The 16,793-nt window shown below is 59.2% G+C and overlaps 3 protein-coding genes and 1 long non-coding RNA gene across 4 annotated transcripts; 3 read left to right on the top strand and 1 right to left on the bottom strand.

Moving 5' to 3' along the window:
* Positions 1 to 2,013: 2,013 nt before the first annotated feature.
* SEMA4G (semaphorin 4G) lies at positions 2,014 to 8,996 on the top strand (the record flags this gene model as incomplete). Its single annotated transcript, XM_084209921.1, has 14 exons — positions 2,014 to 2,137; positions 3,305 to 3,453; positions 3,985 to 4,047; positions 4,127 to 4,225; positions 5,399 to 5,492; positions 5,684 to 5,797; positions 5,986 to 6,152; positions 6,301 to 6,470; positions 6,635 to 6,779; positions 6,857 to 7,079; positions 7,166 to 7,281; positions 7,593 to 7,744; positions 7,935 to 7,996; positions 8,091 to 8,996. 14 exons carry the CDS (start codon positions 2,014 to 2,016, stop codon positions 8,930 to 8,932), a joined length of 2,520 nt encoding a protein of 839 aa, XP_084066047.1. The 3' UTR covers positions 8,933 to 8,996.
* An 8-nt stretch (positions 8,997 to 9,004) lies between these two features.
* Positions 9,005 to 10,084, top strand: LOC311156174. Its single transcript, XR_014616332.1, has 3 exons — positions 9,005 to 9,343; positions 9,556 to 9,675; positions 9,757 to 10,084. It is a non-coding gene; the product is annotated as an uncharacterized lncRNA (long non-coding RNA).
* Positions 10,085 to 10,610: 526 nt separating this feature from the next.
* On the bottom strand, positions 10,611 to 11,611 carry MRPL43 (mitochondrial ribosomal protein L43). Its single transcript, XM_084210529.1, has 3 exons — positions 11,455 to 11,611; positions 11,020 to 11,132; positions 10,611 to 10,834 (listed from the first exon to the last, which is right to left on the bottom strand). The coding sequence occupies exons 1-3, from the start codon at positions 11,583 to 11,585 to the stop codon at positions 10,620 to 10,622; spliced, it is 459 nt and encodes a 152-aa protein (XP_084066655.1). The 5' UTR covers positions 11,586 to 11,611; the 3' UTR covers positions 10,611 to 10,619.
* Positions 11,612 to 11,761: 150 nt separating this feature from the next.
* TWNK (twinkle mtDNA helicase) lies at positions 11,762 to 16,355 on the top strand (the record flags this gene model as incomplete). Its single annotated transcript, XM_084210573.1, is given in 6 exon segments — positions 11,762 to 11,799; positions 11,801 to 13,065; positions 13,605 to 13,845; positions 14,518 to 14,625; positions 14,966 to 15,107; positions 15,707 to 16,355. Coding segments are annotated over 6 exon segments (2,049 nt in total). The 3' UTR covers positions 15,962 to 16,355.
* Between the last annotated feature and the right edge of the window lie 438 nt (positions 16,356 to 16,793).

Raw genomic sequence — 16,793 nt, 5'->3', positions numbered from 1 at the left:
GCTGTTACTCATTTATGAGAGATGATTGTTTGCCTTGTCGTAAGGAGTTTTCTCCTCCACTCTGCTTTCCCATCCCAGGTGCAGCAGCCCTTGTGGCTTGTGCATGATTCCAGACTCGTGTCCCCATGTGGGCGCTTGGGGAAGGGTCCCTGTAACTTCCAGAGTGGCCCCGCTCCCACTGGTGGGATGGAGATCTGTCAGCGTGGGGCTGGCCGGGGTGCTTTGGTGCTCCAGGTGTGACCCCACCACTGGCTTTGCCCAAAGCTTGGTGGGTTTGGCTCGTGCTAGACATGGTGCCACCAAAGCAAATTGTTTCTTCTTGATGTCCATCTGCACTCACCTACCTTGCATTGCTGTACTGTTATTCATGGGCAGACCCTCTGTCCGTACAGAGCTTGTCCTGGAAACAAGAGTAACCTGGAGTGAGCCTGCCATAAGCTCCCCAAGGAGCTCAGCCTTGCATGCAGCACCCTGCCTAAACCCAGGGTTGGATTCTTTTGGGTGCTCTGTGCTGGTCTGGGGGGACAGTGGAGCAGCAGGGAGAAATATTTCCCATCTGCCTCATTCCCAGAATGCTCTGGAGCAGCTGCCAGTGCAGGTGTGACATTTGTGTCTGAAACCCCTTGAAGGAACCAGCACTTTGATGCAAGCTCCAGAGCTATGGCTGAATCCACATCCGGCCCCTCACTTCTGCTTTTCAGCCCCAAAGCCCTCTTCACCTTGGTTTTACCTCCCTTCTTCTTGGGACTCAGCAAAGTATTTGCTTCAGGGAAATTGTTTGCAGTGAGCGTGTATAGGCAGCTTCTCTACAGGGTCAGGTATTTGGTTTTTATATATATATATATATGTGGGTGTATATATATATTTATAAACCTCTAAGCAAATACTTAGGTTCTGGTTGCTTACTGGGAGCTCTCCAGCTCAGAGATACCCAGTCATCGTTTTCCTCCTTAGTGCCTGCAAGATGAGCTAGTGGCTTTGCTCGGTGCAGCTGGGAGAGGTGGGGGTTATGTGTGAGGGATCGAATGCATGAAAGTGAGAGCTGAAGTAGATGTGGAGCTTCAAGGCAGCTTGGGATGAAAGAGAACCTGAAATCTTGTGGAAAAACACAGGGGGGAAAAATTGTTTCTGCAGTTCCTCTATGGGTTTTCCTTCACCTTACATCCCTGCATGCCTGAAGCATCCTTTCCAATGCCTCAGTCCTCTGGAGTCTCATCACTTCATGGCGGGGCAGAACTGGGGCCAAGGACCATGTCCTTGCACAGCAGGACATGGTCAGCTGGGCTTTTGGGAAGGGGAGGAGACCTTGGGCTCCCCAGGACCCTCCCTTTTGCCATTCCTGCTGCAGCCACTCTGGGGGTGCAGTGGGTCTTGGGGTACCCCAGTGTGCCAAGAGACCCACAGAGGGTCCTGAGCCCCTTTCTCTGCTTTTGAGGGAGAAATGTTTTTGCTTTTTGGGTGTGATATGCAATGGGGGATCAGCTGCCTCTGCTGAAACATATCCTTCAGTCAGGGGGATCTGCAGGAGCACAAGGCTGGGGGTGAATGAGGGATGAACCCAGGGAAGACTTGGGGGAAAATGTACCTCCAAGCAGCTGACCCAAGTGCTCAGCAAGTAACTCCCTGCTGTGACAGAATGGTTGCTGACCCAGGGAGATGCTGCAGAAGGTCACTGTGCTCAAACTCCCTTCCAGGCTCCGTGATGGCTGCAGGCTCCGTGCCTTGTGCTATGCCTTGGTTTCCCCTTGAGCAAACGAGGGTTTGTTTTTCCCTGAAGCCATCGCTGGTCTGAGGCTGTGCTGGGTCAAGCATCCATGCGTGTATGCAGCTGGCTGCTTCCCAAGCCTGCTTGCTTGCGAGGTGCTGGGACCGCAGGAGTGTCTGAGCCAGCGCTCTGTGTTTCAGGAGGGTTTGGTGGCCAGCCCTGTCCCAGAGAGCTGGAGAGCCCGTGCTGAGGAGCGGCGGTGCCGGCCCGGCGGCTGAGGCGGCTGCCCTTGCCGAGAGAGCGGGAAGATGAGCGCAGGGCCGGCACATCTCCTGACAGCTCTCTTCATGGCAGCGGCAGCCATGGGCTACCCGTCACGGCACTCTGCCACCGACCTGGATGCCACCCCCAGGACAACAGTCACCTTTGATGGTAAGGGGGTGTAGGTCCCGTGGTGGCAGTGAGGTTTGGGATTTTGCTGGCACTGGCCTTAGTGCATTGTGACTGCATCTAAGCTTTGCCACCCACCTGGAGCAGGGGGCTCAGCATGGGAGGGTGGCTACATGGGGGCCTCTGATCCCCTGGGCTCCAGAAATCAGAGCCCATGTGGCTATCTGGTACTGTGTGCCCCAAAGAAATGAGCATGGCAAAATCATCTCCCCAGAAGCCAGAGAGGGACAAGGATGTACAGGGAGCCAGCCTTGACCTACCCCTGGCCCTGCCCAGCAGCCCTTGGAGGGTGTCCTGAGCTGGGCATCATACCTGGGCTGGGATCTCATGGCCCAAATAGTCAGCAGGAAACTTTCTTCCATGATTTTCTTTAATTGCCACTGAGCTCTTGACCTCTAGCCTCTGTGGTGTCAGTGAGCCCAGCAGTGTCATTGTCCCTTGGGGATCCACATGGCATCGTTGACCTCATTAGTGAGGCTCAACTCAGCAATCGATGGTGGAAGATTTTCATTAGTAGCTGGGGTGCCCTTTTCTCTCCAGGCAATGTCTCTCTTCTGGGAAAGATGGGGAATCATTCCTTTTCCAGCTGCCTACAGGGTCCCAAGCCTCATAGAATTTTCACTTCCTGCTGGTCCCTCTGGCCAGGGCTGAGTCCTACCTCACACTTCTCAGCAGCTCAAATTGGATGGCTTCATTGGCTTGGTGGACAGAGCAATCAGCCTCACAGCAGAATCACTCCCCTTGTATGACAGTTTTGGTTCAGGTTTTTTTTATCCTTCCCTGGGCTGGCTGGGCTCAGTTCAGAGCCAGAGTCACTGCCAGCATGTTTCTGCTTTCTTCAGCAGTTTCCCAAACAACATGGCAGGTCTGTGCCCAGCACAGACATTGCAACTCCCACCCCTGAGCTGTGCTTTAATTAGCGGAGAGAAATTTCCTCTGTGAGCCTGAACCCAATTAGTGCCTTTTGCCTTTTACCAAACCTTCTCCCTTCCTTTCCTCCTGCTGTAACTGCTGTCACCCAGCACTGCCTGCCTGATAACCTCAGTAAGTGCCATCCTACCCACTTCCAGCTCCATTCTCTTGTCTTTTCCCAGTGGCTCGCGCTGTGCCTGCCCCGGGGTCCCCCTCAGCCCTCTGTTCCCTTTGCAGAGCTGTCGGGAGTCCGGCGCTTCACCGCGCACACCCTCAACTACAGCACGCTGCTGCTGGAGGACAAGCGGGGCATCCTCTACGTGGGCGCCAGGGGAGCCATCTTCGCCCTCAACTCCAGCGACGTGGCCGATGGCTCCCACCACACGGTGAGCCCAGCCTCTGCCGTGCTGCCCAATCCCTGTCCACATCATGGCCACTCTATCCCTGCTCAACCTCCCCCTCATCATCTCAGGTCCTGCTGGAGGTGATGTCTCCAAGTCTGTCCCCAGGTCCCCTGTGGACATCTGGTCCTTCTCCCCAGCCAGGCACCATGGGGACAGTGGTGGGGGAGATCCCCAAGCCCAGAGCTGCCTGTTTCAGGGACACCCCAGCAGAATGAAGTGCAGGGAGGGAATCACACTCTTTGCTTCCCCAAGGAAGGATATCCCCAAATCCTCCAGGCTCCTGCAGTGCTCTGGGATGTCTGCCCACTGACTGGGGTGTGGGACCGCTCTTGCCCCAGGCTGGTGGGATGTGTGCAGGGTGCCATCTTGTGGTCTGAGCAACCATCCCTCCCTAATCAAATAAATAAGGATTTTATCATCTCTGATGGCTCTGATGAAAGCTGGAGGTTCCAGCGACAAGGCGACCATGCAGTGATAGGGGTCATGCAGTAGCAGTGTCTCTTCCCCTTGCAGATCCACTGGGAAGCCTCCCCGGAGAAGCGGATGGACTGCCTGCAGAAGGGCAAAAACAACAAGGTAGAGCTGCTGGGTGGGTGCCAGGGAGGGGCTGCCCCCGCTTTTCCTGGCTTGTAACGCCGGCGCTCCCCCTCTGCAGACCGAGTGCTTCAACCACGTGCGGTTCCTGCAGCGGCTGAACAGCACCCACCTCTATGCCTGCGGGACCTACGCCTTCCACCCGCTCTGCGCCGCCATCGTGAGTACGGCTCACCCACAGCTGCCACCTGTCCCCTGCCACTATGTCACCCTGGAGGGCTGCAGCCCCTGTCCTCTCCCACCATCTCAACCCATAGCCCCGCTCCGTTTCTACCACTGTCCCTGCCCCTGCCTGGCTCACACTGGGAGTGAGTGACTCCCAGGCTGGGGTGAGTAGGTTTGAGGATGTGGCCACCATAATGCAGATGCCATAAGTCCCCACCCTGGGTTGGACTCTGACCCCAGGTGAGAGGGCTGGGGATGGATCAGTGCCATGGGGGACGCGTGTGGGCTCAGCAGGATGGGATTCACCAGCCCTGGACCTGCTCTCCACTGCCTGCTGTTGCAGAATACTCTCCCAGAGGAGGGGCTGCAGAGTGGCTGATGGCAGGTGGTATGCATGCCCAGGGAAAGGTGACAGGGGCAGAACTGACTCAGCAGCCCCTCCCCAGGGATTTCCTGTGCTAGTTTGAGAGTCCCTACATGGCTGTGACTCATGGCAGTGTCCAAGAGCAGCCTTGCTTTATTGGCCTTTGACCAATAAAGTGGGACTTTGGCCTCCTTTCAGTAGCTCCTTGAGTCAATGGAGACTCAGTTGCCATTTGCCCACCTCCCTTCCTGAGCTGGGGGGCAAACGAACCCCTTGACCATGTCTGCAGTATGGCCAGGGAGCCCTGGAGAGGCTGTGCCTGTTCCCATGGCTGTGCTGTTGGTCCTGTTTGGCCCTCTCACACACTGGAAATTGGGTGGAGGAGCTGCCAAGCTGGAAGGGCCCCGTCATTATTTAACATGCTTTGAACTGCAAACCCCAAAGAAAGTAACTCCTACTATGACATGGACAGCACCTGGGGGGACTCCAGGCTGGCTGAGCAACATCTGCCAAACAGGCACTGTCTGGGAATATTGGCTGCACTGGCTGGCTCCTGCCCAGTGCCCATGCAAAGCCCAGCTGGGGCTCCTCTTCCTCCCAGAGCCCTCTACCCACTCTTGGCTGTGGCTGGCTGTGTGGTTTCTGACCAGCTGGAGGGTGCTAGGAGGGTTTGTCTTACTTGGACATGGGCATGGCTGCGGGCATCACTTTTTACCTGCTACAAGCCTCTGCAGAGAGTCTGAGGCTGGCAGGTGAGGTGGGTCTGTCCCCTCCTGTCTAAACTGATTTCCTGTCTTCCTCAAGGATGCCAACAGGTTCATGTTGCCATCTCACTTTGAAGAAGGCAAGGAGAAGTGTCCATATGACCCTGCCCGTGGCTACACTGGCCTCATTGTGGGTAAGCAGTGCCTTTCTGGGGCTGGCGGGGACATGCAGGATGCCATTGACCACGGCCCCATCCCCAACACCTCTCCAGCAGGTGCCAGTGGTCCTCCCCCCACTCATTTGCCTGGGGTGTGGGGATGCTGGTGGCCTGTGGGCCTGTCCTCAGGCTGCAGGGCCATGCTGATGGGCACCTGCCCTGCACAGATGGAGGCTTGTATACAGCAACACGCTATGAGTTTCGGAGCCTCCCTGACATTCGGAGGAACCTGCACCAGCGGCCACTGAAAACGGAGGAGTCCCCACTGCACTGGCTGAATGGTGAGATGTCCTCGTCCCTCCCATCTCGCGGGCTGTGGGACACTATGCATTGCACTGGAGAGTGTGGAGCAGGTGTGGGGGATGGCTCTGGAGTCCTGTGTGGTTTGCTATGAAAAGGAATTGAGGCAGGGAGGGATTCCCCATTCTGTGTTGGTCTCCAATCACCACCTCTTGCTCCGTGTCCCCAGATGCTGAGTTTGTGACCTCTGTGCTGGTCCGGGAGAGCAGGGACAGCCCTGTGGGTGATGATGACAAAATCTACTACTTCTTTATGGAGCGGGCAGGAGAGGAGACCACATCCTTCTTTGACAAGAGTCAGGTGGCCCGAGTGGCCCGGGTGGCCCGCGTCTGCAAGGTAGGCATGCTCCCAGCCACAGGAAACCAAGCACTGCTCCTGTTGGTGCAGGGGCAGCATGCCTCCACCTGTGGCAAGACTGAGGCACAGGCAGAGGGGAAAGAACAACTGTCCAGCCTGTGCAGAAATGCTCTCTGCACCCTCCCAGAGCGATGTGGGGGGGAAGAAGATTCTGCAGCGCAAGTGGACGTCCTTCATGAAGGCACGCCTGGTCTGCTACATCCCCTACTACGAGGTGCTGCGCAGTGTCTGCAGCCTGGATGGGGGCGGCTGGGCCAGCACTGTCTTCTATGCCGCCTTCACACTCTCAGCACAGTGGTGAGTGGGGCAGCGGCCAAAAGGATTGGGGCTAAAAGTCTGCAGCACCAGGGGAGCTAGAGATGTGCGAGGGGATGTGCAGGCAGGTACTGAGCACCTTGGGGGTGCATTGGTTGGGAGCACCCACGTATCTGCCCAGGCTTAGGTGAGGTTCTGCTCCTCAGGAGGACCATGGAGGCCTCGGCCGTGTGCCGCTACGACATCTCGGCGGTGCAGCGTGCCTTCGAGGGCCCCTACATGGAGTACCAGGACTGGGCTCGCAAATGGTCCCGCTATGACGGTGCAGTGCCCGAGCCCCGGCCCGGCTCCGTGAGTGCCTAGGAGTGCAGAGCAGGGGGGGCATGGGGCAGTTGCCTTCCTCTCTGACCCCTGTTTCCCCTGGGCAGTGCATCACGGACCACTCCCGCAGGAAGGGCTACAACTCCTCACAGGACCTGCCCAACAGTGTCCTGGACTTTGTCAAGCTGCACCCACTCATGTTTGAGGAAGTGAAGCCAGCTGGCGAGGAGCCACTTCTGGTGAAGAAGAACGTGGTGTACAGCCAGCTGGCTGTAGACAGGGTGCAGGCCATGGATGGCCACTCCTACGATGTGCTCTTCATGGGGACAGGTGAGTGTGAGATGAGTTTGATGGGCCTCTGCTGGGCAAAGGCCACACCTCACATTCCCTCCTGAATCCCTTGTTCTGCTTTCCAGGGGATGGCTGGATCCACAAGGCTGTGGTGGTGAACTCTGGCATCCACATTGTGGAGGAGGTGCAGGTGTTCAGGGACCTGCAGCCTGTGGAGAGCCTGGTGATCTCCCCCATCCAGGTGAGGGGTAGAACAAGTAGGGGGAGACCACACATGGGGCATGCTTGTGCTGTGAAGCTGCCATTGCGCTGTTTGGGGCACTGGGGGACATGACTCCTGGGTCACCCCAGCTTGGGATATGTGCTGGAGCCCAGGAGGGTAGCTTGGGGAAAAGAACCAGAGCACTGACTGGGAGCTGGGGGCCCTTCTCATGCACACCCATTAAGGGAGAGCTGTGCTGTGGGGCTAGGGGGGATCTCTGGACACCCTGGGGCGCTCCACAGCCCAGCAGCACCATGCCAGATCCACTGAGCCAGCCCTTTCCCCCTCAGAGGAGCCTGTATGTGGGGGCAGCCAGTGGGATCGTGCAGGTGCCCCTGGCCTCCTGCGCCAAGTACGCCTCCTGCTATGACTGCATCCTCGCCCGGGACCCCTACTGTGCCTGGGATGGCAGGGCATGCCGCACCATCACCACCACAGACAGGTAGGGGTGGGCTGCCCGTCCGCAGATGCGTCCCCATGAGCCTTCCACTTGCCCCATCCTATGCTGTTTCACATCACCCCAGAGCCAACCCCAAAGGTCTGGCATCTGACAGTGGGTCCCCTGGTGGCCGTGACCCCCATAAGGGTGGGCTCAGCTGAGGCTGTATGGCTGAGCCCCCTATGCCTTACAGCACAGGGATGGTGCAGGACATTCAAAATGGCAACAAGGGATGCCGGAGCAGCTCTGGACGGGGTGAGTCTCCTTCCCTTTGGGACCAAGGGCATGCTGGTGTCCAGCATCCCTCAGAACAGCTGGGAGAGGTGCAAGGCAGTGCGTGTCCCCACAGGCTCCCTGCTGTGGAAGAACCGGACGGTGCTGCAGGGGGACGATGTGCTGCTGCCCTGTGACCAGCGCTCCAACCTGGCCCGAGCCGTGTGGCTGCTGAATGGCAGCGAAGTGCTGGGCACAGGGCAGGACCGGCTGCGCGTGGGGGTGGACGGGCTGCTGGTGACGGACACGCTGCCCCAGCTCAGCGGTGAGTACCGCTGCTACGGCGAGGAGCAGGGTCTCCGGACACTGTTGGCTATCTACAGCCTCTCCGTGCTGCCCGAGCTGCCCCGCAGTCCTACAGCTGCCCCATCACCCCATGCTGCCAGCCAGGCGACCAACGACATGAAGGTGGCTTACATTTCTGCCATCGTCACCTTGGTGGTGCTCTGCACCGTGCTCAGCATCATCCTTTTGTACATGTCCTGCCTGGAGAAGCGCAAGGGCAAGTATGTGCTAGGGGAGCCACGGCCAGCCAGCGTGGAGCTGCAGACCGTCTCGGCTAACTGCCTGCGCAAGGGCCACCGGGAGGAGGAGGAGGAAGAGCTCACCTACCCCGATGGCTGCCTGCGTATCATCCCCGGCGAGGCGCCCACAGCTGCCACCTCCCCAGTCAAGGAGCTGCCAGCTGCCGTGCCCCCACTGCCACCCCCGCTGCCAGCCGAGCTCACCAACGGCGTGGGGGCTCTGCCCAATGTCCTGCGCAAGATGAACGGCAACAGCTACATGTTGCTGCAGCAGCAGGAGGAGCCACTGGCCTCCCCACTCTACAGTGCGTCCTTCACCGAGGAGCTCAGCAAAATCCTGGAGAAGCGAAAACACACGCAACTGGTGGAAAAGCTGGACGAGAGCTCCGTGTAGGGGCTGGGGAGGGGGGTCCTGCCAGTGGGGCCCTCCTCCCCTCCAGCCCCTTCTCCCACCCTTTGCCAGCAGTGTTACAAAACTCAGGCAAAACTACCTCCTTGATGGCAGAGCTGGGCCGGGCCCAGGCTCGGCCATTACTTTGACTTTTCACTCACTTTTAAGACTTGTACAGAAAAAAAGGAAAAAGTATCTATTTAAATTTGGAGCTCTATTTATGTATTAAAAACTCACTGACGGTGGCCACAAGCTGGAGACAGGACCTGGCACCTGGCTGAAGGTGGACACCATGGGGAGGGAGAGTTTTTGTCTGTTCACCCAGGCGTGAGAGAGACGCTGTTGTGGATGTGTGGACTTGGCCAGCCCTGCTGGGTGTCCCTTGGCACACAGGAGCTGGATAGCTGCTGAGAGGTGGGTGAAGAGCACAGAGGTGGGCTGAGGGCTGACATACTGTGCCTGGGCCTCTCACAGGGCACAGGATCCCTTGCTGATGTAGGGCTGGCAGGTTTTCGCCAGCTGCCAGCCCTCAGGCAGGAGAGGGGCCCTGGACACATCTCACATTGTGAGGGGTGGTCTTGTCAGCTTCCAGCCCCTACCCGCTTGTTCTGCATCTGCCCCCTCAGGGTTTCCTCTCTGGGAGAGGATGGTTTGGCGAGGCACAAGAGATAGGGTGAGGAGCTGATGTCCTGAATACCCTGGAGCAGCTGGTGAAGAGGCATGTCCCCACTGCAAAGGGGCCACAGGTGAAATATGGGGCTGGATGCACTGGGGAGTGGCACCCCCAGGGCCTCCAACCCTGACTGGGCTCTGCTCCCTTTCCCCAGGGCACTGGATGAAGCAGCAGGCAGCAGATGCACTAGCAGCAGGACTGGCAGCCACCACTGTGCCCTACAGCATGACAAGGGACCAGCACATCATCCACATGCCCCTGATGTCTGCAGTGCCCCTGTGGCTCCAAGCACAAGGTGTTCCTGCCCTCCTGTGCAGTGCCGCTGGTGAACTGGAGTTCAGGCACAGCCCTGCTACCACGGGAAAATGTGTGGGCAGGGAAATGTCCTCACACAGTGAGGAAGAAGAATCTTGGACAAGGGCCTGCCTCCTTCTGGAGCCTTCTCTTCACGGCACTTTCTAGGAACAGCCACAGTCCCTAAATCCTCCCAACTGTTTCTGCAACTGCCACCTCCTGGAGACTGAGAGATGGGGGTGACAAAAGCATCTCATGCTCCAGGGACAGTGTGGTGACACTGGAGAAGCTGGGGAGGGAGACATTTCTGTGGAGGTCCACGTCCTCCCCCATGTTCCTTGCTCGTACCTCCATGATCAGGACATTGCCAAGGGCCCAGCCCTGCAGGGGAAACAGGAGACGGGTGACAACCTCCAGGGTCTCTCAAGAGCTGCAGTTCACTTCCAGGAGAGTGAGGCTCAGCAGGAAAAGGCAAGAGTTGCACACTTTGCCACCCTGCCCCAGCCCTTGTTTTTGCTGCAAGAAGGGGGCGTGAGCCACCCCCAAGGACTACCCCAAGGATGACCCCCAACCTCCCAAGGAGGAGCATCACTCTGTGTCTGGCACTCATGCACAGCTCCACATTCCCCCCAGCAATAAAAATGGCTCTGTCTGGACGTGGTGTAGCAGTGTCCCTCTAAAGGCAGGAAAAATGGATGCAGAGACGTGGGGGTGGAGGAAGCTTTATTGGGGCTGCAGGCGGGGGCCCTGGACTGTGAGGATGGAGGGTTTGTTGGTGAGGGGGTGCCACTGGCCCTGGATGCTGGGGTTGTCAGTGTGGAAGGGCTTGCGGATGCGGATGATGTCCAGGCCAGACTGGTTGGCCAACTTGGTGGCCAGCTGCACGATCTCCTCACTCGTCTTGCTGGCAATGAGCTCGTCCCGCACCGTGCCGTTCACTGCAGCAGAGTGAGAGGGTCAGGCCGCGATCCCCCCACTCCACAGCCTCCGGGGGGCAGCTGCTTCTCCCCCATCCCACAGCAGCTGCCCCAGCACCATCTGTGCCGTGCAGAGGTGGTACGGAGCCGGGCCAGGGCAGGGAGACCCCCGTCCCGCTCCCCTCCCCAAACCCCCCAGCACTCACAGTACTCGGCCCGCAGCACTGGGGCCGGGCCCGGGCCCGAGTGGGGGCTCACGTAGAGGACGACATCGGGGTGCTGCCGGGCGAAGTCCTGTGCCGCCTCCTCCACGAACTGTCTGGGGGCCAGAGGGGACCCTCAGCCCCAGCCGGGCCAGAGAAGGGACGAATCGCCATAGCCGCCACACATGGGTCACCGTCCGCCCGCGCCGGGCCCACGGGAGGGCTCACAGTGCAGAATTTGAGGTGCCGCCTTCCAGCTCCTGCCCCGTCTCGCAGGAGATTGGGGGTCCCACCCCGCCGCTGCCGTGTGATCAGCGGCAGCAGCTCCGTCCCTTCCCCACGCTGACAGGCCCAGGGGAAGACCCGTCCTGCCACTTAAGGGGTCACCAGGCTCCCCCCGCCCCCTCCCCGGCAGGCGGGTGGTGCCTCCGGCGGTACCTGGCGCCGCGGGCGTCGGCCGCGGTGGGGCTGAAGAGGAGCTGCAGGCGCTGGAGCTGCCGCACGTACCGGCCCACGCCGTTGTGCAGCACGGCGGTCAGGAACCGGCTGGGCGACCCGCGGCCCGTCATGGCTCCGCGCTCACCCGGAGCCGGAACCGGCGGGAGGGGCGGGACGCGGCACCCCCGACCCCGCCGGGAAGTGACGCGCCGGGAGCGGGAGCGGCAATGGCGGTGTCCGTGCGGACCCACGTGGGGGCTGCGGCCTGAGCGGCTCTTCGGGGCCGGGGGCCGCGGGGCAGCCGCCCATGCGGAGCGGCGGCGGCGCGGGCGGGTGCCGGGGCGGTCAGGATGGCGCTGGTACCCCTGCGGCCCGGAAGAGCCGCCAGCCGCCTGCTGCCGCTGCTGTGCGGGGGGGCCCGGAGCAAGGGAGCCTCGCTGAGCCCCGGGGCGCCGGGCCGCCTCGGCCAGCGGCGCTACAAGAAGGGCGTTCTGCCCTCCCCCGACGGGCCCGCGCCCTCCGTCTCCATCACCGAGATTCGCCAGTACCTGCGGGCGCAGGACATCCCCTTCCACGATGGGTACAGCTGCCTGCACACCCCCAGCCTCTTCACCGGCGATCGCGGGGACCAGCCGCTGTCCGCCAATGCCCCGTTCACGCTTTTCATTGACAAGACCACGGGCAGCTTCCTGTGCACGGCCACCCTGGCCGAGGGCACCTGGCAGGACTTCCAGGCTAACGTGGAAATGCGGCACCACGGCATTACCCCCATTCCCCCTGCCAGCTCGGAGGAGACGGAGGAGGAAATGAGACAGGCTCGCGAGGATGCCCGCTGCATCTGGGAACGGGCTCTGCCGCTCTGGGAGCTTCTGGATGAGAAGGAGACCAAGGAGACCAAGGCTTTGTTTGGTATCTCCCAGGTGACAGATGCCACTTTGAAACGCTTCGGTGTGCGTTATCTGAGGACTGCTAGGTCTCTCGTCTTCCCCTGGTTCAGTCCTCAAGATGCGACCCTGAAGGGCCTGAAGCTCCTGAGGGTGGAGAAAAAGGGGGGCACAAAAACTTACGTCGAAGAGACTTTACCCCGCTTCGATTCCTATCGCAATCTTTTTGGGCTGCCCCTGATTGGCCGCCGAGACACAGAGCTAGTCTTAACTGGCTGGGAGCTGGATGCCCTGGCCCTGCACCAAGCTGCAGGAGTGGCCAGCCTGGCCCTGCCACGGGGGGCCAGCTCCCTGCCTCCCACCCTTCTTCCCTACCTGGAGCAGTTCAAGCGCATCACGCTGTGGCTCGGCGAGGACTTGCGCTCCTGGGAAGCTGCCAAGCTCTTTGCTCGCAAGCTGAGCCTCAAGCGCTGCTCTCTGGTGCGCCCTGGCAACCTGCAGCCCCGGCCCTTGGAGGCTCTGAACCAGGGCCTGAACGTCACCAAAATCCTGCGTTCTGCCCTGCTTGCTAGCCACAAATCCATCATCTCCTTCCGGCAGCTGCGCGAGGAGGTGTTCGGGGAGCTGGTGAACACTGAGCAGGTGTCTGGTGTCAAGTGGGCACGTTTCCCCGAGCTCAACAAGCTCCTCAAAGGGCACCGCAGAGGGGAGCTCACCATCTTCACAGGTAACAGGCACAAGGACTGGTGAGCAGGGCGAGCAGAGGGGTGTTTGCTGGCTTCACCCTCGTGGGGGTGGTGCTTTATGAGTCTTCCAGGTCTCTTTCTGCTCAAGGTATTTGCTGAGCCTGTCTTGCGGTTGTGTGAGAGGCTGGGGTGCATTCCTCAGTTCGGTGGGACCTTGCATGCCAATGGGACCTTGCATGGCAATGTGGCAAAGGGCTTTCCTGCCTGGGGCAGTGTAGGAAGTCCTGGGCTGTCCCTTACCCCTGCTCCCACCTGCCACTCTGAGCCCTCCCTGTGCTTACCCCACTGGCTTTCCAGCCCTTCACACAAACCTGTGGGGACCCATAAGCTGTGGGAGGCCGTGCCCAAGCACCCAGATGTGTAGTGTGGCATGAGAAGTTTGTTTATGGTCTGAGTGCTGCAGATGGGCTTCTCTTACCCCAGTCCCTGGTGCTTCCACCTCTAAACAACCCCCCAACAGGGTCAGGATGGGTCAGATCATCTCCCCCAGCTAATTCTCCTGTCATTGTCCTTGTACCAGGCCCAACAGGCAGTGGGAAGACCACGTTTATCAGTGAGTATGCACTAGACTTGTGCATGCAGGGCGTGTACACGCTGTGGGGCAGCTTTGAGATCAACAACGTCCGTCTGGCCAAAATCATGCTGACGCAGTTTGCTGGCCGGCGCCTGGAGGACCAGCTAGAACTGTATGATGAGTGGGCTGATCGCTTCGAGGAGCTCCCGCTCTACTTCATGACCTTCCATGGCCAGCAGAACATCAAGTATGGTCCTGCACCTCCATTCCCAGTGGCATTTACCCCTCACGGCATGTGCTGCAGGGCCTTGGGGAGCTGGGGCTCTTCCCCCGCAGTGAGTCACAGATTTGGGGCTGGCAGGAGTCACATTGGGACTGTTCAAGTCCCAGGGTTGGTGTTTGGGGACTGTGTGGCCAACCACCTGTGTTCCTTCTGTCACAGGGACTCTCATAGACTCCCTCTGGGGTGGGGGTGAAGGAGGGGACTGGACCCTGTGCTGCTCTGAAGCCAGCCTGTGCCCATGGCAGGACATGTCCCCTCACACCCTGCTTACCTGCAGTGCTGTTGTTTGCTGAAGAGAGAGGACAGGCATCTCAAACCCCTTTTATTCATCAGGCACTGTGCGCCTGCATGCATCCCTATGTGCCCTGAGGATTCCTGTGAGCTGGGGGCATTGCAGGGCAGTAGGAGGGACTGTGTGGGCAGCGCTGGGTCCTTCTGATCCCAACTAGCTTTCCCTGGGGAATGGGGCTGCACCTGCTATACAGTGGGGGAGGTGCAGAGATGGGATGTGCCCAGGTCCCATCAGGACCCAGCCTGGTACCTTCCTGCTCTTTCTCTGTATCCCTTTGCCTGGCTCAGCATTCCCATCCCTACCTCCACTAATCCATGGGGCTGATCCTGGTCTCCCCTGCTCAGGACAGTGATTGACACCATGCAGCACGCAGTCTACATGTACGACATCACTCACGTGGTTGTTGACAATCTCCAGTTCATGATGGGACACGAGCACCTCTCTGTGGACAGGTAGTCCTTCTTCAGTTGGACCCTTCCTTCCTCTGCCACCCTCACTGCTGGAGCTGTCCCTGTCAGGTGTCACGCCAGGGCCTGGGGTTCTGCACAGGGTGTCACCTTTGCTCCTCTCTGGCCACCCTGTTTCATTAAAGGGCAACCAGTGCCCTAGGGAGGAAGAGGTGGGAAGGGGTGAACAGGTCATCAGCCATCCCTGGCATACCACGTCCCTCTTCCTGTGTGGGCTTGTTTGCCTCACGTTCCCGGGTGGTTTTCTGCTGTGGGGATCAGCACCTCGCTGCCTCCTGCCACGGAGCAATGGCAGCCCCTGACCCCATTCTTGCTGCTGTGGCAGGCTCGCTGCGCAGGACTTCATCGTTGGTGCCTTCCGCAAGTTTGCCACAGACAACACGTGCCACATCACCCTGATCATCCATCCTCGCAAGGAGGATGATGAGAAGGAGCTGCAGACAGCCTCCATCTTTGGCTCTGCCAAGGTGAGCTGGGCTGGGGTGGCCCTTCCTGTCCCTTGGGTGCAGTGTATTCCCAGGAATGGGCTAGGGTATGTTGGGCAGTTGTCCTCAGCTGCCATCGGTGCCCTGGATCATTGCTGGGGACTTGAAAGGTGTGGGATGTCTCCCAGAGTCCTGATGCAGGCAGAGAGCAAACCCATTGTCAGCTAAAGCTCTGTTGGGGCTTTAGGTGCAGTTAATTAATACTGACTGTGGGTGGAATGTAGTAGGAGATAATTAAAGAGGGAGGCAGGGAGGGTGTGGGGACGGGCTCTGAGTATTTCAGTCTCTTCCGTGATGCTGACCAGCCTTGCAGTAGTGGGCAGGAGGTGCTCTCTGTGCACAACCCTCCAGTGATCCCATTCCCCCAGGGTGGGCTGTGGCACAGGACGTGCTTGGTGGGTCACTGGATGTTTCTGGGGAACACAAGGGGTTGGTGTTGGGAAAATGCTGGAGTTGGCTGTGGCATGGGGTGCCCTGTAAAAGGGTTTAAAGGAGCTGGGCAAGCGTTCGTGAGCATCTCTGAGGCCTGTCACTCTGGCAGCATTCCTTGCACCCTCCTGGAGATGTTTTCCTCTCCCCAGGCCAGCCAGGAGGCCGACAACGTCCTCATCCTGCAAGACCGTAAGCTGGTAACAGGGCCAGGGAAGCGCTACCTGCAGGTGTCCAAGAATCGCTTCGACGGGGACGTGGGTATCTTCCCTCTGGAGTTCAGCAAGGCCTCGCTCTCCTTCTCATCTTCCAAAAGCAAGGTCAGGCTGAAGAAGATGAAGGAGGAGAAGGAGATTTTAGCCAACAAAATCGTGGAGGGAGGCTCAGGAGCCTCCAAGAAGCCATGAGCCCAGCAGGTCTCTTCCTCAGTTCATCTGGAGGAACAGATCCTAGTTCTGGCAGCCTGAGGCTGGAATATGCCAGCTTCTCTTCCCTGGGAGCCTCTGCCATGGGGCTCTGTGGCCCTTTCTCCTGCATGAACAAACCTCTTGACCACCAGCACAGTGTCTCTGAGATGGGGGACCACCATGAGAGGAGGAATGGTCCCATCCTAGCGAAGAGTGGATGCGGAAGGTGCTTTTGACAAAACTTGGCTGCCTCACATTGGTGCTGAGTGCTGGGAGCATGGTGGGAGTGGAGGCAGAGTAAGCTGGATCATGGTGGGGATGATCTGCAGGTCCAGGACTTGGGTATCTCTGGACCTGGGGCAGGTCGTTAAATTGTGTCTAAAGTGGAGCTGAAATCCTGAGCTGTCACTGAAGTGGGAGGGATTGTGGGGGGCAACTATGCAGAGGGACACGTAGTAGAAATCTCCCTGTCACAGATGGGGTCTGTGGGCTCAATCCTGCATGGGATGGAGCCAGCACGGGAAAGATGATGAAGGAAAGTGTGGGAGATTGTGGGTGGCTCATGCTCCGGGGTGGGAGCACGTGTTACTGTTTCTACCTGCTGGGCTGGTGCCTGACCTGGCCTCCTTTGCTCAGGGTCTCCCAAGCCCCTTTCTCTGGGGGTACATCACCAGCAATAAAACCATGTGGGGAACAGTCCTGCCTTGCTCTGCTGGGTTTGGGGGGGCTGCCATCCCCCCTGTCCTCGGGGCTGCAGGCAGCAAATACTGTGACCTGACTAGTCCTTGCCGTGGTAGGGAGTGTCCATGGCTGGATCTTGGTCTAATCCCTT

Source organism: Fringilla coelebs, assembly GCF_963513975.1.
Source record: "Fringilla coelebs genome assembly, chromosome: 8".
Lineage (NCBI taxonomy): Eukaryota > Metazoa > Chordata > Aves > Passeriformes > Fringillidae > Fringilla > Fringilla coelebs.
The sequence above is the reverse complement of the archived record's forward strand: the minus strand, read 5'-3'. Positions and strand labels throughout refer to the sequence as shown.

Excerpts from the sequence above, each read along its gene's own strand:
- MRPL43 (XM_084210529.1), bottom strand. The coding sequence starts at position 11,585 with ATGACGGGCCGCGGGTCGCCCAGCCGGTTCCTGACCGCCGTGCTGCAC. Across the intron at positions 11,133-11,454 it reads GCCGACGCCCGCGGCGCCAG|ACAGTTCGTGGAGGAGGCGG; the intron begins GTACCGCCGGAG and ends TCTGGCCCCCAG. Across the intron at positions 10,835-11,019 it reads AGTGCTGCGGGCCGAGTACT|TGAACGGCACGGTGCGGGAC; the intron begins GTGAGTGCTGGG and ends ACTCTGCTGCAG.